This window comes from Neolamprologus multifasciatus, chromosome 20, assembly GCF_963576455.1.
Source record: "Neolamprologus multifasciatus chromosome 20, fNeoMul1.2, whole genome shotgun sequence".
Taxonomy (NCBI): domain Eukaryota; kingdom Metazoa; phylum Chordata; class Actinopteri; order Cichliformes; family Cichlidae; genus Neolamprologus; species Neolamprologus multifasciatus.
The window spans coordinates 2,547,200-2,568,777 of NC_140458.1; the positions used below are offsets into that span (position 1 = coordinate 2,547,200).

The 21,578-nt window shown below is 41.7% G+C and overlaps 1 protein-coding gene across 2 annotated transcripts in view; it reads right to left on the minus strand.

Annotated features, from left to right (window-relative positions):
- The window catches only part of itpr3 (inositol 1,4,5-trisphosphate receptor, type 3), an 87,946-nt gene extending 75,906 nt beyond the window's left edge, over positions 1-12,040 (minus strand). The window contains exons 1-2 of one of the 2 annotated variants that reach the window (XM_085147228.1): positions 11,852-12,040; positions 11,432-11,771 (exon numbers count right to left, since the gene is read on the minus strand). In XM_085147228.1, the coding sequence (XP_085003354.1) occupies positions 11,432-11,523 (92 nt within the window). In that variant the 5' untranslated portion in view covers positions 11,524-11,771; positions 11,852-12,040. The remainder of the gene's footprint in view (positions 1-11,431; positions 11,772-11,851) is intronic. The other variant, XM_085147227.1, reaches the window with a different exon arrangement.
- Between the last annotated feature and the right edge of the window lie 9,538 nt (positions 12,041-21,578).

Below are 21,578 nucleotides of genomic sequence, written 5' to 3' on the forward strand. Positions count from 1 at the left end.
GCCTTGCCGTACTGGTCCATTTGATTGACCTTTGTTTTTATTGTTTATTTTATTTTATTTTCAGTTGTTACATACGGGACAGACATGACTGGGGGAAGGGAAATGGAGAAAAAGAGGGAGGGAAAGAAAAACAGAGGAAGAGGAACGGCGAGTCCCTTTGTCTGCCTGTCAGGTGTGTGCGTGTCTTTCAGGACGTTTGTGCTCTTGATTGCTCCATTCACACAAACTCAGGTGTGTTGACTCAGCCACTGAAACGCTCTGCACCCCTACAAGTGACCACATTTTAAGAAACAACAATTTCAGGACTGACATACAAAGGCCTTCACACAGTCTATCTAAATAAACCCCCAATTTCGTTAGCTTGCTGCTATTAAGAGATTCACTTTTAATTTGCTTACAGTGTAAATAGGATAAAATGGGTATAAATTGTATATTATGATGGTAGAAAGTCAGAAATCTGCAGGTGCGCCCAACAGCAGTAGATCAGAGATGTTGATTAATGAAGTTCATTGATCTGAAACTGAAATAAGAGCTATTTATTTAAAGGAGCAGCAGTCTGAGCAGACTAGACCCCATCTCGCAAGAGCCATGAGGCCTTTTCCCAGTTGGATATGTCTGAAACACCTCATCTAGAGGGCACCCAGCACACATCCTGGTGCTTGAACCACCACAACTGCATCTCTATTCTGAGCTCTTATTAATGACCAAGGCCCTCGGCCAATCGAATGCTGAGTGCTGCATTTCTCCTGTTTGTGTCAATCTTATTTCATCAGTCACACTCGCAGCCATAGGTCAGAGTAGGAACAGAAATTGAGAGCTTTATTTTCAAGCTTTTTCTTCTTTTTAACCAAAAGAAAAGAAAAAAACAGCATCCATATGCCTGCATGTTTTCATGTCAAACTCCATCAAAATATGAAACATGAAGAAAGTAAAAAAAATAAAGAAAACAAAAACTCCACGAAAACGATTCACTGACCTAAATACCGCTCACTATCATAATACTTCATAAAACTGAATTCATTTCAGGCTTCCTTCCATCCCAGAGATTTCCCCTTTGGAACGCCAGCAGAACTGGAGGCAGCGGCCGGATGGAGCTCTGGGTGGTTCTGCTTCGACTGCACCCAGTCAGGCGTGGAGATGGTTTGATAGATAAACGTCCTTTTTAACTTCTTTGAGATGGAGAAAATTTTAAATGCAGTAGTTTTAACAGTATTTATCTCAAGGCAATCGTTGTTTTTTGTTTTGTTTTTCTGCCCCTTCTTCTTCTGCTGCAGGAGGAGACATTTAAATATGGATCCAGGTGTTTGAATGAACACAGATGTTTTCCATGTTTCCCTCCCAGAAAACAGCAAATGAACTGGCAGGCCACAGATTTCAATGATGCTGAGTGACAACTCAAATCTCAGTTACGCCTTTTAGTTTTTGAACCGAGGAGACCAGATCCTTGTTGGGTTTTCTCTCTATTTTGAAGGGTCTTTAACTTACAATATAAAGGGCCTTAAGGTGACTGTTGTTGTGATTTGGCGATATGTAAATAAAATGGGATTCAATTCAAAAACATCTTTTATTCCATTTTTTTATTTTTGCTGGAACCCATAACTGAAATTAAAATGTAACCACGATGAAACTGCAGTTTCTGCTTCTGTAAAAGGTAAGAACGGGTATTTTACCAAAAAATGGTCTAAAACACTCAAAAACAGCCTGAAGCATCTCTGCATGTGTCCTTCAACTATTCTTGTAGTAGGGAGTGCCCCTGTCATTTCCATTGTTGTTTTGCATACCAGAAAAATTCTAGTTTCTTCATGATGTTTCAGCTCATTGTTCTCATTACTCACCACCTGCTTTGAATTAGTGTGCAGGGAGGAGATGTTTCAACATTTACGTAGCGTTCCCCTGTGACCATCACATGATCGCAGGCTGACACGTCGCTCTCACAATGTTTATTTAGTAGATCTTTTTTCTGGGAAGGAGACAGCTAACTAATCTCTCTGAGAACGCGAAGATGACATGTGTCTGCAGTGTGTTGTTAGAAGTTGTACTTTACTACCTCAGCAGCTCAGTGCTTCTGTTTGAATCCTGTTTGTGTTGATCCAGCTGAATTTGACTGTAGGGAAACCAGTAGGTTCATCCACTCATACTTCACTCACTGTCTCACCTGGCAGGAACTCCCTATTCAAATGTCTCAAAGTAAAGAGTGAACAGAAGCCACACACATGCCAAAACATCAAAATGTGGCCCTTAAGGTATATAAAACAAAGAAATCAACAACTGTGCCACATTTGGCTTATGAGTGACATGAAAGGAGATTAGATTAGGCCTTTGTGCTCTTTGTCATTTTCATGCAAATACTTGCAGAAAACAAAACAGCACCATCCCCATCTCGGTTCATGGGGAAAATAATCCTGCTTTTGATTGATTCCCTTAGTATATGTATATGACAACAGCTTCATAATGGGACCTCAGTAATGAATGGTTGGCACCATGGTGACTACATCCACCTTAGTGGATGGGAACCATGATGGGAACCAGGTGGCCTTTTATTTTATCATAAAGATGCTGAATGGGTTTAAAGTTGGTGCTCACTGAAGCCCACTCAAGTTGTTCCACACACGGGATAAAATGTTTCAGATATCAGAAATACAGAAACTAATGGAGTGTAGAGAAAGAAACTGCTGCCACAAATTGCTCAGAAACTGGTCAGAAGACACTAAAACTAAATGATTTTGTTTTCTTAAGTTCAAATGTTCTGTAAAGTGCAACTGTTATTCTAATAATGTATTACATGCTCATATTTCTCTATTTGGTTATTTATTTATTTTTATGTTTTATTGTCCCATGTCTGTTTTTGTTCTGGTCAATCTCTATCATTTTCCTTCTATGCTTTCCTGGCCACGTCTCCCCGGAGAGAGATTTTAATCTTAAAGGAGTTCCTGTTTAAATAATAGTTCAATAAAATGTGAAATGTGGGTTAAACCCTCCATCAAACGGATAAATGTTCAACTCTGACCGTGTTTTTGTTCTCTTTCACTGCAAGACTTTGAAGTAGGTCAGGTTCCTTTTGTTTGATTAAAGGGTGGAGGAAGTGCAGAAATATTTACTTTTCTCTTGTCTAAGATGCTAGCGTGGGCAAACTACTGAGCAGTTAGCATGTCGACGTTAGTGTGTAATGCTTATCCAAACCACAGACGTTTGGGGACTTGACATCATTGATATTGTTTTGATATAAAGGTTACGTAGAATGAAAATATGGATGATTGTTGTGGTTACATTTTTACAGATGTATATTTTATAGTGTGGGACTCTACTAAAAATGTTTTATTTGGGCCCAGGAGATTTCTTTGTTACAGTACTGTAAGTGGACACTAGGATAAGTGGCAATAAAAGGAATTTCACATTACTGTGGAAAATTAGTGTGTAAGTAAAATTCTAACTTTTTGAATGTATACTAGAGTCACCTTCATTGGTGATAAAATAAAGTCTCAACACTCTCATCTTCCACCTGCACAAACCTGAACATTTGTTGACTTTGGTTGTTTTATAATGCAATAAACTAAACATGTTGGGGGTCTTGAATACAGATAGTTGAAGGCATTTTTTCATAAATGTTTTGTGTATAAGTCTGAATATGGTGACTTGCATGAAATGTCTGGAATTCCTGATGTGGAGATTTTAAAATCTGAGTTAATGAAGCCTTCTGGTAAATGGACTGATTCTTATATAGCGCCTTTCTACTCTCCCGAAGTACGCAAAGCACTCTAAACAATATGCTACACTCACCCAGTCACACCAACACTTCCTTCTAAGCTTTTAGCTTCCTAGCTAACATTCATACTGGATGAATCGGAGAGCAACTTAGGGTTTGCATCTTGTCCAAGGATACTTAGCATGCAGACTGGAGGAGCCCGGGATCAAACCACCAACCTTTTGATCAGTAGATGACCTACTCTGGGGTGATCGTGGCTCGAGAGTTGTGTGTTCGTCTTGTAATCGGAAGGTTGCTGGTTCGAGCTCCGGCTCGGACAGTCTCGGTCGTTGTGTCCTTGGGCAAGACACTTCACCTACCGCCTACTGGTGTTGGCCAGAGGGGCCAATGGCGCAATATGGCAGCCTCGCCTCTGTCAGTCTGCCCCAGGGCAGCTGTGGCTACAACTGTAGCTGCCTCCACCAGTGTGTGAATGTGTGTGCGAATAGTGCTTTGAGGGGTCCCAAAAAATGCTATATAAATGCAATCCATTATTATTATTATTATTACTCTACTAGGGGTGCAACAATACAGTATTGAACCGTTCGATACAGTGCTTTCGGTTCGGTACGCATATGTATCGAACAATACAAAATTTTCAATTTATTTTATCAACTTTTCTTCTGACGATGCTGTCTGTGTTGAGCGCTCAGTGGATCTGCGTTCGACTACTCCGCATTTGCCGCGTTATGGCGTTAAAGTCATTTTAACGAGATTAACGCTGACAGCACTAGTAGGAACACAACGAATATGACTGCACATTTACTCCGACATCATCCTCGTGCAAAGACAAGTGGAAGCAGACAAAAACAACAAGCACGCATGCTACAATCTTTACCGAGTCATTTAGACAGCCGTTAGCACATGATTCTCCTTATGGGGACCTGATATGTTTAATATGCTGCTGAGAATATAGCCCAGAAGAAGCGTATAGTATAGCTTTTATTTTGGAAAGAGACATTTCTCTGTAATAAACTCTCTTTTCCAAAGATGAGTGATTTCTCCATCAGATAGATTTATTTTATTTTATTATTTTGTTGTTTCAGCAACATTAAATTTAAAAACTGTACTTTTGAGTTAAAATATATATTTATAATTTTAATAAATGACAAATTATAAAGGCATGAACATTTTTCTTTGTATCGAAAAAGTATTGAACTGTGACACCAAAGTATCGAACCGAAACGTGAATTTTGTGTATCGTTGCACCCCTATACTCAACACCACCCCCTGCTAGCTATTAAAATGATAGAATGTGAATTTGGACCTGTATGAAAGGAAAGGTGCAGAGTTCACTAGAGTCCCCATGTTCATGCTTAGACTATATGGACCATATGTGTTGGTTGGTGAAGTCTCAGTGTTGACTGCTGTTGTGTTGACTATTTGAAGCCAGAACCATATTTGAATGAGAGAATAGACTGCTGCCAGCCCATAATGTTAACACTGAAACTGTAGAGTACTAATAACATGTAAGAATTTTGCTCACCTAAACTGAATTTGTAGACAAACTGTACTTCACAGCAGGCCATGTTTGTTTCCAGAGAACTTTACCTGAACGCTTCAAATGCTTTAAAAGGCACCAGCAACACAAATATGCTATCTGACTCACTCCTGGAAAGGGAAAGCCATCAGATAATAAGCAGTTACAACTGCCTGTGCTGAAAAACCTGTCAGTTCAAAAAAGCCTGTACAGTTGAGGGTTATAGATACAGATAACACCAAAACAGTATGTTGTACCAGGTTATAAACGTTCTTTTTAACACTGTAAAGATGGATGTTTTCATCTGGGACTATATGGGGATTTTCTTTTTTAGACCCTGCCTCAACTTTCTTTCTTCAACTGCCATTGAAGAAAGTGAAGTTTTTTCTGTTGCACTTCCTATTTGGCTTCCTTTCAGCCCTGAAGAATAGAGGTAGACCCCTTACAATGTTCAAACCACCTGCCTAATTTTGTCTAGCTCCCCTTGCGAATCGGTGGGCAAAACATGACTCTTGCCTGTGACGTCACCATAATTATTAAAGGGTGACCTATAGTTTTTATTGTATTTGTTCAGATCAGTGTGGCAGTCATTGAATAAAGCTGTAAAGGTCAAGACGGAGTCCAATTCAAAGGAGTGCGTGTAAGACCATGGTACAGGAAACACACACAAACGCTGGTACATATATCTTTGTGAGGACTCTGTGACATAACACATTCTCAAGACCATAACGCAGAAATGAAAGCCTCCCTATTGTTACTGAACACTGATTCTAATCTTAACCTGAAAAACAAATCTGAACCTAAACAAAGTTTTGACCAGACACAAAGTCCTCATAAAGCGAACATTAACAACAGCAGGGACAAATGCACAAACTGGCAATGGAAATCTCTCTTGGACATGCCGAGTACCACTTCCTTTTCCTGCCAAGCAATCAGACAGCGCTGCCACTAGTTTGTGCTGGAGATAGTGAAACATCAGCAATTCCAGAAGACTCTGGACAATATTAGGAAAAAGATGATCTGTTGAACTTGTTCTCGTTTCTTTACTTCAATCTTCTGTAATTTTTGAATTTTATTGAAATAACACATGTAAGAGAAAGTTAGTAAAAATCAGAAACCACTAAAACATAAAGTAATGTTTTCCTGGTTGCACTCCTCTTCTGATCTCGTTGATAACATACAAGCAGAAAAGCTGGTAGGTGTGTAATGAGTGCATTAACTCTGAAGCAGCCTTCATGCACGACCATTCTCCCTGTAACTTATTAAGACTTTCGACCTACAAAGGGCTTTAGTGGACTCTAGCTGAAACCCTTTTGGCAAAGACAAGATGCTTGACACACTTCATAGTCAATACTCTGATATGCTGCAGAAACATTTTGGTTCATAACAGGGACGCACTGATTGTTGAAATCGCTTATAGAAATATAATTTAATGTAATTTGGGGGTAGGGATGGGTACCGGTATCCGGTGCCATGATGGCACCGGTTCTGACATAAACGGTAGTAACCAGACAGAAAAGCAGCGCACATTTTGGTGCTTTATTTCGGTGCTTTTTTTCCTGAGATGTCATACACTTTGAATTCTAGCCAATCGTTTTACGTTTCCGAGGATAGTAGGCGGGCCCAGGTACGTACGTTCTTTTAGAGCAGAGCTAAAGATTAAAATGCCCAAGGCGAAGCGGTCAAAAGTCTGGCTGTACTTCACAGCAAAAGATGCAAACTCAGCAGTTGCAACAAGTGCTTTAAGCTGATACTGTGATACTGTCAAAGGAGGTAACACCTCAAATCTGATGAAACACCTGGCGATGTATAGCATTTTGTTAAAAGCAGAGAAATGCGCCATATTTGATAGCTTGCTGCGAGACCTCACACCGAGCACATCTACTGCGGGTGTGGTGCCTGTTATCGACCCGGAGTTAGCAACATCCCCCAAAAACCCGAAGAGGAGAGTCCTGGCCCCTAGCCCTGCCAGTGTAGCAGAAATGATGAGGATGATGATGCAGCAGCAGCCGTTCTTCTCTGCGTGAGTAGCTTCATGTTGTTCGTGTGTAATTTACGTTGAGTAGGCTAACCACGTTATTACATTAATGCATGTAAGGTGAACTAGCAAACACCATCATAGCTACATGCGGCTGTCTTCTTGTTTGATGGCAGATACTCCCTTCACCCTGGCCAAAAAGGCTAAAATGACCAAAGAAAAAGTGGAAAACAGTTAAACATGAGAGGTTTTTGGACAAAGTTTGTGTTTTTTCCATTGTTTAAGCTGCTTCCAGCCAAGAGTGATACCATATATGCCCCATAGCTGCAGAAAAGGCTAACATTGTTATCTTTTTACAAAAAAACAGCTGAACATGAGAGGTTTTTGGACCAATTTTGTGTTTTCCATTCTTTAAGCACCGGTTTGAGCACCGTTTAAGCACCGGCACGGTTTCAAAAGTACCGGTTTGGCACCGGTATCGGATAAAACCTAAACGATACCCATCCCTATTTGGGGGTTTATTTGTTTTTCTGATTAATTTCACTCATTTTCAGTACGGTGAAAAAAGTTTTTGTAGATTCAAGAACTGAGAAGAACTGTTTGACAGTGATTAGAATAGTATTTTTGCACCAACGAGGAAATCCCCACAGAGCTGTTAGCTGGAAAGTGGACAAGTGGAGGACCAAAGAAGTGGCAGCACTGAAGATCTATCTATAGCTGATCACACAGAAGGTGAGCCTGATACTTAGGGTAGCTCTCAACACAATAAAAACACAGTGGTGCATGTTGGCTTCTGGCTCTAGAGTTGATCCAGTTCTACCTACTGTTTGCTGAAGCCTCTTCAAGTGGTCTCGGGCGAAGGTTGGCTGTCAGGAAGCCATTCTTAAGGAAGCAAACCAAGGCTGAGGTATGCCAGTTACTGTGACAACAACTAAACTGAACATCGGTAACAACACCTTTTAAGGACTCATGAATCTAAATTTGAAGTTTTTAGTTCAAATTGTCATCGATATGTATGGAGGACGTCAACAGGAAAGTACAACCGCCATCCGCAACCATCTGTAAACCAATGTAGGCTCTGCTATGGTTTGGGGCTACAGGTCAACCAGTGGTGTTGGAGATCTTTTTCAGAACTGATGGGATTATGAACTTACTATCAGTACCATCAGATTTTGAGGCACCATGCAATACCTACTGGAAAGCATCTGATTGGCAACAGCTTCATTTTTCAGCATGACAGTGATTCCAATTGCACTGCCAGTACAGTTAAAGCATATCTGCATTTAAAAAACACCATGGAAAACACTGAGTGGCCTCCCCAGAGCCTGGATCTCAACATTATTGAGACAGAGTGGAATCATCGTAAATAGTAGGTTGCTCATGACTTCTGCAAAATACTATAACTGCATCTCTTCTGCATAATAGCATGTGTTTATTTCTTTCAGTCTGTCCAAAAGCCTAAAACCGGCACCCCTCAAGGGGCCTCACACCAGGACAACTAACTCTTGCAGGTAACTGAAGCTGAATAATGACTTCTAGCAAATGTCGAGTCATCAACTTGCTTGCTAAAGCAACAGAAAGACAGACTTGTCAGGTCAGGCAGAGATACTGAAGGTGGTCCTGCTGGAGTGTCCCACAGGTCCGATGGTGGCTGCTGAATTTTTAGGCATTTCTAGAGCATCATTAGGACTTAAATGAGCCAGCATTACTGTTGCATCAAATTTGATCAAGTATGTGAGTTAAAGCTTTAAAACAGGTTCGGCGACATCAGTATCATTATTATTAACCATCTGACTTTTGAGTAGGTGGGATCTCACGGTGCCCTGGCGATAGGGATCTTAACGGGGTCTCTCATCCAGACTGTTTTGTTCATGTGTCGCCTTACAGCGCCTTGAGGCGACTTTTGTTGTGATTTGGCGCTATATAAATAAAATAAAATTGAATTGAATTGAATTGAATAGATGTAAGGTATCACTGAGTGACCGTGGGGATTTCCTTCCCCCTGAAATAAGGTGAAAAAAGGGTCCAGTTTGATCCATTTAGATTCAGTGATGTGATTATGCCACTTTATAATAAAGTGTACTATTACTGCTGTAGTGGTGATGCTAACGCTACACAAGTCCCAGAGCAGGAAGGCTGCTTTCATATTAACCTCCATCAAAGCAGACATTAAGGCCATTAGAAAGACTTCAGGTTTACAGCACTTCTAACTTGGCTTAACTATTCAGACCTGAAAGCAAAGTCCATCCATAACATACACTCAGTGGGTGCACAGTGCACCACTGTTGACCTGCACCACCTGCTTTCAGTGGTTCTAAAACCAAAAGCTTCAAAGCCAATCCTTCATTTAAAAAATATGTTCAACAAGTTCTCTCAGCACAGGACAAAGTCTGGTATGTTTTCACAAACACACTTTGTTTGCAGGGAAAAGCACACACAGAAGCTTCTCCACAAAAACAAAAAATGCACATATGTCTCCTTCCTTCTTTCAAAACCCTGACGAGCCTGTACACTTCTTCACCTCAGAGTCGGTCTATCGTCTCTGGACTTCTGGATAAAGCAGTTCATTGCACGGACTATTTTTCCATCACCTGTGAAACTTTGCAAATGCAAATATTGTCTTTGCTCTTTTTTCTTTAACTGCAGGCTTTCTGCATTAAAGCAGCTGCTCCTGATGCACGTAGACCTATAATAACTCCTCTGTTTCAGGCTTTTTTAATGTCTCTTTATGGATATTATTCACAATCAGTGGTGGGCAGTATATCATATATATCAGTCATATTTTAACCATAATATGACTTTATCAAATAGTTCCACTACAGCGAAGAGACAAACAAGAGGTTAAATTCATGATACTCCTGGTAGTCAGAAGCATTGATGTGGATCTGAGGAGGAAACCGGCGCTGACAGTACACTCACAGTTTAATCAAACTATTTAATAATCCACAACTAATTCACTTCAACAGGGCAAATATCAAAAACACAATAATTTGTGAAACATACATGTATAGCAATGACTGCGTATTTACACAATGACATCATAGCGTTGTCTTGATACATGTCAGAGTTTCTATATAACAGCCCTTACTGCAAACAGTAAACTGTTATTACTATATTAGACAAGGTTGAACTACACATCCTAAAAGCCAGGTACACAACTAAGGAACAGTGTATCAGATATCGGTCCAGTCCTCTCTTAAAAAGCTGTAATGGTTATGGTGACAAGTGGCCAACTAGCTATAATATTTAATTCCCTTGAATTGTGTTGCATGGTGCTCTGTGTTTTTACATGCATCAGCAGCAGTGCACCTGTTGCTATCAGGAGAGTTAGTTTGGACTTATTTCATGTCTGGTATTGCATCCTTTTTTTTAAAAAACATAAGTGCCAAATTATGGTCAGGCGAGTGAGCACTGAGATGCTCCACTCCCATTACAACCCTCTCTCTGTTTAAAGCTTGTAAGGAGGCTGCTGTCAGTTATATTATCAGACTGAACTGAGATGAGACTAGTGCACATAAATCCGCTCAAAAAAAAGAAAAATAATAATAATATTTCGTCATTATTTTAACAATATTCGATCGTGGCTCAAGAGTTGGGAGTTCGTCTTGTAATCGGAAGGTTACCGGTTCGAGCCCCGGCTCGGACAGTCTCGGTCATTGTGTCCTTGGGCAAGACACTTCACCTACTGCCGATGGCGCGATATGGCAGCCTCGCCTCTGTCAGTCTGCCGCAGGGCGGAGTGTGAATTAATGGTGGAATTGTAAAATTAATATATTGTTAATATAATACAACTATATAAATGCAATCCATTATTATTTATCTTTTTCCTGTTTTGGGTTGTTGTGCCAGTAAATATAAACCCTTTAACTTTATTTTACTTCCATGTGTTTGTTTGTTATGTTTTATTTTACAAAGTTAAGAAAACAAAAGTCTGATGTTGTTTGATGGAAGAATGCTTCCCAGTCTCTTCCTCACAGGGACGGATAGTCAACAACTAATCATTCAACACTGTGTCGGCTCAGCGCTGAGTGCTGACACCTGAAGCCACGTGTCGATCTACAGAACCCAGTTTAAACTCCTCATCTTCAGGTTTTAATGAAGCTCGGGGCTTCGCTCAGGCTGGTAACGGATGTGTGCACACAGAAGTACAATGGAGGTGTTCACAGTCATTTCCACAGCGCACAAGTGCACACAGAGCACACAGAGCACATGACAGTGACGGTACACTCACCCCAGCGTGCTGATGAAGCCGTTCACGGTGCCCTCGGCATACAGGGATACAATATCCCCGATGTGGAGGAAGCTGGATGCAGAGTCAGACATTCTGCAGCTGATTTATTTCAACAGCGAGAGGAACGCGCAGGTAGAGCCGAGAGAGAGGAACTTTCTCCCCCCTCCTGTCCTCTCCTCTCCGTGTGTGGAAGTTCAGAAGCAGCGAAGAAAGTCAAAGTTTCCTCCTCGCATGCAGCGGCTGCAGTCCTGAGAGTTCAGGAGAACCTCTTTACATTCACCCCGCTTCAGTCCTGCCGCCTTCAAGGACTCGCCGGCGGCTGCTGCTGCATGACAGCGAACTGTGGAAGAAAAACACTCTGAAGGAGCTCGCAAACTTTTTACAACAGGAGCGCAACGGGGGCCCAGCGCTGATCCGTACCTGAGTGTGCTGAGAGGCCGCGCGGAGCAGCGGAGGAAACATCTGTGTGGAGATCGTGCCGCAGGTTAAAGTGTTCACACAGAGGCGCAGACACGCAACGCGAACCTGCTGCGTCCCTCCCTCTCAGTGTGTGTGTGTGGTGATGTGCACGCTCGCGCGCTCACGCCGAAGACTCGGGTACTAAAAACCAGGAAGTGAGTTAAGGCGTTGATAAGGCTGACAGACGGCTTCAAGGAAGAAAAAATGCACACACACACACACACGGGTGTAGTGAACGCAGCGCGAGCTCGGAGGCCGGTGTGACGCGCGCACTTGCTGCCTGCAGGACGTGTCCGTGCGCTCCCGAGTTTAGTGACATGACAGAAACGGTTCAAATCAAAAATCGGTCCGAATATTTGATCATAAAAACAGCGAGGAAAAAAGGTACAGATAAACTGGAGCTCTTGTGTAACTCTGTGCAGCCACCGCATGTAAAAAGGCTGCACAGAGTTCAGATGTTATTTCGCAATCAATAAAATGTTTATATTTAAACTGTAAATGCAAGTAAAATTCAGAATCTTATCTAACATATCTGGTATAGTACAGGCTCACATTTGAACAAATAAGTAAAGCTTTATAATACATTTAGAATTCACCCGCCACTTCATTAGGTACACCAGTTCAACCTTCTATGAACACAAATATGCAGAAGAGCACAGTGCAGTAGATCAGATGGGCTACAACAGAAGACCACACCAGCTGCCACTCCTGTCAGCGAAGAACAGGAAACTGAGGCTACACTTCACAGGGGTGAACTGACAGAAGGCCTACACTTTTAGTCTCTTAGCAACAAATGGGCCTCATTTAAATAGCACAGCCTACAGGACCATTGTTGACGACTAGGTTGGTCTTGATGGCTGCTTCCAGCAGGATAAAGCACCGTGTCACGAAGCTCAGATCATCTCAAACTGGAGACAGACACTATCTCTACTTTCAAGATTAGGCTTCAAACTTTCCTTTTTGCTAAAGCATATAGTTAGGGCTGGACCAGGTGACCCTGAATCCTCCCTTAGTTATGCTGCAATAGACTGCTGGGGGATTCCCATAATGCACTGGCTGTTTCTTCTACAGTCACCTTTCTCACTCACTATGTGCTTATACATTGCTCTGCAATTATTATTCATCTCTGGGTCTCTAACACAGCCTGGTTCTGACGGAGGTTTCTTCCTGTTAAAAGGGAGTTTTTCCTTCCCACTGTCATTATTGTCTAGGTTTTCTCTGTATGTATTATCGTAGGGTCTACCTTACATTATAAAGCACCTTTAGGGGACTGTTATTGTGGTTTGGTGCTGTATAAATCATATAATGTAAAGTAGCATGGGGTGGGTTTTAGATGTGTTTAGCATTAACCGCTTTTCCCGAGCTTGAGCATCAACAGGAAAGAATCTGAGGATACAAAAATGGCACGATTCACATGTTATGTTTTATGTTTTTTAAAGTGTAAAAGAAGTTACTATATTTAAAAAAATGTTGGCAATAAACAAACGTCATCACCAGCAACCGGAAGTCGGGTTATGATGCTCGATGTTCTGGACAATTTTAATCACCTGTTAGAAAAAAGTCTTTGTAAAAGCAACAAAATCCACGAGTTTCTGATTTTTCATATATTGTAGAAGAAAATGCGAAAATGTCAACTGCAGGTATAATTTCTGGTATCCAAGCAAGAACATGCATGAAGTGCAAACTTATTTCTGGGTTTCAGAGTTCCTCAAGTGGACATTAGAGACATTGCAGTTTTCAATCCTCAGTCTCCAAATTTTCCTGCTCACTTAACTCGAACCAGCCATGTTTCTCTAGAGCCCACTGCTGTTTTATAGACTTCTAAATATTTACAGGGATCTTTTTAAATTCCTTTCAAATCATCCTGAAGTTTTCCAGCATCTGAGAAATTACTAAAATGTTTTTTCTTTTGTCAATCAGAACTTGATTTCACCATCATTGTTATGCGACTGAAATGTAAACCATGACAACTTGTTGCTCTCAAAGATGTGAAATGCAGAAGTTTGTGGTTTGCTATTGTAAACCACAATTTTCCGTCACAAAACAGAAACACCCAGAAGCCGTGCTTTTACCCCACAGATGTGCAGGCTGAGTGTGTCTGTGGAGTCCTGCTGAGCAGAGTTCTTCTTTTAACTGTTAAATGAGCAGGTAACAAGCTGATGCACTTCAGCTATGCTCCAGTAAACATCACAGAAGCTCTGTGGAACACCTCAAGTATTTACATAAGAAAACAGATCAAAATGATATGAAATGACAGCTGTCTGTAGGCTTGACTCAGTCTAGCTCTGTAAAGAAAAGAGGAAAACAAGCAGGGCGAAAGACAGTCTTGTTCCTGATTGGCTGGAAGGTGTGACACGCTACACTGAGGCGGCACAAATATTGGTTCCAGACCACTGAACTGGTGCCCACATCTGTGTTTCAGGGATTTAAATGATTCTGTTGAGTAATATAGAAATGCACAGTGTCATACCTGGAAGTGTAAATAACACATGAAGACATGAGTGAAGAACTCGAATGAACAATGCTTTAAAAAACAAACTTTAATATTAGCCCTTAAAATGCATCCAGGATTAAAACGCATGCCTCATGTCTGTGGTTGTAATTTAAGAAAATCTAATCGCAATGAGCTGACTGCACACTGGTGTTTTTTTATGTTGGTGATTGGGATGCAATACCACAAGTGACCACTAGGTCAAAGAGCTGTTTTCATGCATTATTGCTCAACAGATTTATATATTTAATCCATGTGAACAAAAAGCTCAGGCTTTAGACTCTGCTACCAAAAACTTTTTATATTTGTTTTTATACAGTCACGTGTTGTAGGCACAACACAAACAAGGAGGCACGAGCAGCCCTGTGTCCCACCCCTCTACTGGCATCTGGAAGCCGGCCAGTCAGAATAAAATGGACTTTAAGCCAGGGGGCCTTAAAGAGACATGAGCCCGAATGGCTCGTTTCAGAGGATCAGTGGATCAACTGAGGCGTCATGTTTTCAGCTTTTGCCTGTACATCCACGACAACAACTGCTAATAGTTAATTAGGCACATTTTAGGCCTCCAGTATGACTGCTTTGGTCCACTTTAATGGCAGAAATCTAGCATAGACTCACAAGTGATTATTTGCAAATTGCTGCAGCTGCAAAGGCTCCACTCCCGTGCAAAGTTGGATATATTAAAAATAAAAAGATGGTGACGCATGCGTGTCCCAAAAAAGTCGAGACAGTTTAAATAAAAAGAGAGAAACCTCATAACTCATATTTTATTCACAATTGAAAACAGAAAATATATCATATGTTTAAACGAAGACAAATCTCCATTTTAAGAAAAATATTCGCTTCTTTATGTCTTAAAAAAAGTTGTGACAGGGTCATGTTCCCTGCTGTGGAGCATCTAATCTTCCTTTAACAGCAGACTGTAAAGGTGCGGGATATAGATATACTGATATACTGATAGAATATTTTAGTTGATCAGCAGTTCTGACTTTTCTTTGGTGTGTTTTTCATTTCATGATGCACCAAATGTTTGGTGAGAAGTCTGGAATGCGGGCAGGCCAGCTGAGGAACTGGTCCCATCTTTGTGAAGCCACGATGTTGTAATAGATGCAGTTTAGCATTGTTCAGCTCAAATGTGCAGGACTTTCCCTGAAAATGCAGCATTGATGGTTGTCACGTCCATAGGTGTTGTTGCTTTACTCAACATGTTTTGTTCCTTTTGTGTTTTGTTTAAAGGCTTTTTGGATGGATTAATAGTTGCAGTTTCAGAGGCAGCTATCCCTCCATGTGCTGTAAATGCAAGGGAAACCGCAGCTGAACACAATAATAGTAATCAGTAGTCCACTCACGCCGCCTCTTCCTCTCCATTTACAGATTTATAACAACATGTGAGTTTCCGTGGTCACGTGGTCTCTGTGGTGACTGAAAAAATAAGGCCAACAATGCTTTTCTTTCTTCTCCCATTGGAACACAACTAGACTACGTTTAGGGGCAAACAGCAAGTCCTCGAGAATCTTTTGGTTTCAGGGTGAAATCCTGGTTTCGATTCAAAGTTTGGTTTAAGGTCACATTGTGATGAAAGGAAGTCAATGAAGTAAAGAAAACAAAAAGACGCCGGGTGTGTTTGTGACACCTGGCAGCGTCTGTCGTCCTTAAATAAAACGAAGGTTCTCTCAGAGAGACAAAAACTCACCTCACAGAGACACGATTCAGTCAAACTGTGGTGTTCGGTCGTTCCTCCCCAACATGTCCAAATGTCTGCAATGACTGAATCCTGTTTTTAGCTCCTTTGTTTTCAAATGTCAGCCGTCAGGGAGAAGCAAACATCCAAGCCAACAACCTCCCAATTTGTGGATGCCCCCCAAAAATGAGCTTTCTGTGTGTGTTTGTGACATAGTTGTGTTGACCATTTGAAGTGATGTAGGGTGGACAGATTTAGAAAATGACATCTGTTTAAATAGAGAAAAAAACTTTCCATCTGAACCTGAAAACACGCCACTCTCCTCTCTGGAGGTTATGAACCCAGACGTGGGTGCTTATCTGGGGCAAAGGGAGGGAGGAGAACTGAAAAACTCCAGAAGAAGACGAGGTAAAAGTTCAGAAAAGCCTCGTTGCAGTTTAGAGCCGGTGTATTTCGGTGCACAAAATCCTCAGTTTCGGGGTCAGAGTCTGAGCCACTTTTGGTAAAGCAAAGGAAAGAAAAGACAAAACAACAATTATGTGTTAAAGTTGAAAAAAAGTAGTAAATAGAAAAGGTGTTTAATCGTTATTCTCATAAGACTGAAAAGGCAAGCTCGTCAAAGACTTCTGTCAGAAACAGTTTCAATCACAGGAAAGGATGAAGTGAAGCACCAAACAGGCGATAATCCCCGGGGCTGAAAAATGAAGCCTGTGCAGAAGCGCTAAATCCCACAATTCTTCTAATGGACACTCAACATGAGCGAATCACCACAGACTCACACGTTAAATCACTCAGCTGCGAAACCTTTGGTCTCTATAGCTAATTACCCCCTTCATATTCACTGTATGGGGAGTGAATTAAAAATAGTTCATCCATTTGGATGCTGGTAAGGCTTAAACGAAAAACTGAGTGAAAAAGATTAGACACAGAGAATACGTGGACAGGAATCACATGACTTCACCCCAAACTGGGAGAAAAGGAGTCAAGAAAAACATGAGCTGAGTGGAGAACTTTCTTTGTGTCCATTAAACCTCATTGCTTTGGTTTAACGGCGCCAATTAGATTAATAGCTGTTTACATGACGAATAAACTCCGAATATTGTAGTTGATGATATGATTAAGCATGACTTTGAATTGTGTTTCAGTTTTTTGGCTGAAATGTGGCCAGATGTGTGCTGTGTGAAGTTTGTTTCATAAAGCACATTAACGTTATTTTGGTGAACAGCTGATATTTTTATAGTTCTGCATCACTAATCACTTTACTCTGTTGTAAGAGTGAGTCCATGCAGCACTTTCTTCTGTGCTGTTAAGTACTTTTCAACCATGAACACTGGAGCATGCAGACTGAAGGAGCCGGGGGTCAAACCGGTTCTCTAGCTGTAATTTGGGGCATTTCCTACACCTCTAGTTAATTTACTGTGGCTATAATCTGCTGATGAGTTAGTAAACTTGTAGTTTTTCCCCCGTTTGGTTTCTTTTCACAGATAAAGCTCCAAACAAACTCCAGGTGAACCAAAAGATGTTACTGCAAACCATGTGAGAACATTCAGTCCTCATACAAGTCAGGTGTGTTCGGGGCAGGAGCCAGACAGGAAGAAGCTGCTGTGTTTGGACCAGTGCATGATGTTAATAATGTACTCCTCCTGTGGTACTCGGTTGCATCCCAGAATACAAAGTATACCTGGCAGTGTTCACGTGGTTGTCGAGTCACCTCCTCCAAAGGGTCTTAGCACAGCTGATGGACAAACAGCAGAGGTTTGGTCCATCAGGCTCATTTCCAAATAAAGAGATTGCGAATGAAGTAAATCAGACACGACATCAGTACACTCTTTGTCTTCTGTACAGAACATTTAGCTGTAGTTGGCAGACCACAGAAATCAAACCCTGAATGATGCACTGAAGCAACGATAAGCTGTGCTTAGCTTATGGAAACAAAGAAACAACAGTAACTGAATATGAATCTTTAAATTTAAGTTTAACCCTAAAATCCCAAAAGCACATTGGGATTTTGAACACAGGTGGAAAAAGTTGGGCTTCCACAGAATCCCGAGGCTGCCAGAGGAGCACGGACTGGGCAGATGTGTACGGTATCATTCCCATCAGGACTTTGTGGAACAAACATCTGGGCTTTAAGCTTCTCCAGAACGTTTCAGTGCGTGACAATCGGCCGGCGTCGTGCATCTTCATGATGAATGTGGTCTCTCCCCCTGAGGATGGACATATGGCGCTGGCGGTGCTGGTAAACAGGGACAGTGTATTAATTAGGACAGATTGTATGTTTTTTAAATACTTGAGGTCAGCTGCAGGATGCTTCACTCCAAGCCAAACATGACTGTCAGCCTGGGAGATTTAAATGGGATTTAAGGAAAGGAGGAATTTCATGCTCCGTTATTTCACACCAACATTTTCCACCGACTTTCTCTCCCATATAAGGTTTGCATGTGTGTGTGTCCGCTGACCCGTGCTGCCCTCCATGTCTTTCCACTGGAGAGACTGACAGCCTTATATAGAGCTGCAGGAGCAGAGAGGACAAAGTAGGACAGCGAGTCCACATGCAGCTCCTGGACTCACCTGATGGCTGCCTCTGTGAGGACCTACGGCACCTGCAGCCTGTCACAGTGCTGACTCCACCTGCAGCTGGTTGAACTGGAGCAACCAGACGGTCAGTAGGAAATGCTTTATTATTATTAATTATTACTATTACTGCTGCGCTCCTTTCAAAAGCAATCAGAGATCGTAGGTGTGTCTTTTCACAGTCCATCACACTGAAGATGTTCCTGCATTGCCCTTAATCACATCGTCACAGTTTGAGGTTCACACTCGGGTTCAGGGTTGTGGTTAGATTTAGGTTAGTGCAGAAGGCCTCAGAAGATCAAATATGTATATCAATAACATAATGAGAACATGTCACTTATTTCCATGGATTACCATTTTATAGAGACAGAGTGAGTCACACTCACACACAAAGAGTTTATTTAGTCCACTAATCAGAAACTTTATATTCTAAATCATAAAGCAAGACAAATTCCTCCTAATATGCACATTAATCTAAAGGGGTTAAATAAATAAAGACCACAAGGACTTCTGGATGAGAACCTTCCGATCTTTGTGTATAACTCGCAGTGCTGGGTTTGACCTATGAACAGACTTCTTCAGAGAAACAAGCTTCTGTGGGAGAATCAAGTTTCATTTTCTTTATCATCATTTGGCATTTAATCAAATTCCCATGTACTCCTAAAACTCGAGGGCAGTGGTGCTCAAACATTTACTGGCACGGTTCATATCAAAAGTTTAAACAACGTAATGCCCCATATCCCCCATATCACTGTGTGCAAATTTAAACCAGTGAAACAAAATCCAAGATGATTTTCAGTGAAATGAATCGGCAGAAAACCAAGAGCACAGGAGTAAACTCTTTCAGGCATCTTTTTTCAACCATCCTTGCTTAATTAATCCAAATTTTTCCCTGGTTGTTCACACCTGCACTGACTCACAGTCAGAGTTTAAACTGTCGTAGATGTTATTTATCTTCATTAGAGGGAATCAGTGAGAACTGCAGGAGGCTCCATCATAGGTGCAGACTGAATGTTGATCAGCACTCCAAGAACTGGAGGAGGTGTGCGTTAGTTGACTTTGCTAAGACGGAGCGATATCGACCTCTGATACACAAAATCGATCTGTGTATCAAACCTCAGCTGAGCAGTTATTACCACAGATCAATACCACATGAGCCCAAAAGCCAGTAACTGATTTCTAACCAACTGGAGGAATCGGTCCGCCAGGACCTCCACTCCTGGCCGCCGCCCGACTCACATTGCACCCGACCTCTACGGTGCCTCCTGTGGGTGGTGGGCTTGCAAGAAGATGGGCCCATATCCTTCTTTTGGGCTGTGCCCAGCTGGGCCCCATGAACTAAGGCGGGTGGAGTGCCCACTCCGGGTCAGGGACGAGACCCTGCCCCAGGTGGAGGAGTTTAAGTATCTCGGGGTCTTGTTCATAAGTGATGGGAGAAGGGAGCCGGAGATCGACAGACGGATTGGTACCGGTCTGTTGTGGTGAAGAGTGTAAAAGCAAAGTTCTCAATTTACCGGTCGATCTACGTCCCTACACTCACCTATGGTCACGAGCTGTGGGTAGTGACCAAAAGAACGAGATCGCGAATACAAGCAGTGGAAATGGGCTTCCTCTGAAGGGTGAGAAGTTCAGCCATCCGGGACGGGCTCAGAGTAGAGCCGCTGCTGCTCCACATCAAAAGGAGCCAGATGTGGTGGTTTGGGCATCTGACAAGGATGCCTCCTGGGCGAGGTTTCCCAGGCATGTCCCACTAGGCGGAGGCCCCGGGGCAGACGCAGGACACGCTGGAGAGATTATATCTCTCGGCTGGCCTGGGAACGCCTTGGTGTTCCCCTGGATGAGCTGGAGGGGGTGGCTGGGGAGAGGGAGGTCTGGGCTTCTCTGCTTGGGCTGCTGCCCCCGGGACCCGACCCCGGATAAGTGGAAGACAATGGATGGATGGATGGATGGATGGATGGATGTCTGTCCTGCTTGCATACATTTATGCTTTCTATTGATTTTTTTTTAGATAATGTTTTTTTAAACTGAAAACAAGAAAATAGTTTTGCCTACCTACACCTACAGAGTGCTGAAGTTGTAACTTTAGTTTTCAGTGATCAAATCAAATGGGAAAATGCAGGGATTACAATTAATAAATATATAATTGATATATAATATATAATATATAATAAAGCATCATAAGATATTTAGTCTTATTAGAGAATACCTTTTTCATCCAGTTAAGTTAATATGTGCATGGACGCATGCACGTGTATGTTGTACAATGGCTGTCATTGGGGAGATCACTCACAGCTAAGTCACTGTTTATAGGTGTGCACAGGTGACACGAGAGTATAGCCCTCCATAAAAACATGGCAGAGAAAGATTTTTACATTGAAATCAATGATAGCAGTAGAAGTACAACTTCCAGTAGAAAAAAACCTTTATAAAACTTTATTCTTGGACAAAGTCAATTTTTAAAGGTTTTCTATCAGATTTGACAGATGACCAACTTAGACAATGCTGCAGAAGGACTGAACAAACACATATCCTGAAATGTTTTAAAATAGCTACTAGATGATAGCTGCTAGTCTAGATGAAATAATGGATGTATTAACTGGTGTAACTGTGGGAGCTCTACCAGGTAAAAGAGAGAAGAAAAAACACTTTAGCAGGATAGAAAGTGTCATTATAGAATCATACAGTCAGTCTTTGATGATATTGTTAAGGTTAGACAAGTACAAACTCAAAAAGAGAAGCAGTTTCATCAACACGCTTTCTCAGTCAACTCACCTGCTTCCCAAGTACACCCACCACCACCAGGGGGCAGCAGAACTGAGAATTTGTTAAAAATGCGTGTGTGAGAGAAGGTGAGACAAAAAGAGCAAAAGAAAGTATGTGTGCATGATCGTGCAGACAAATGTGTGTATTTGTGTGTGTGCCAGCCTTGTTTGTATGCTTGT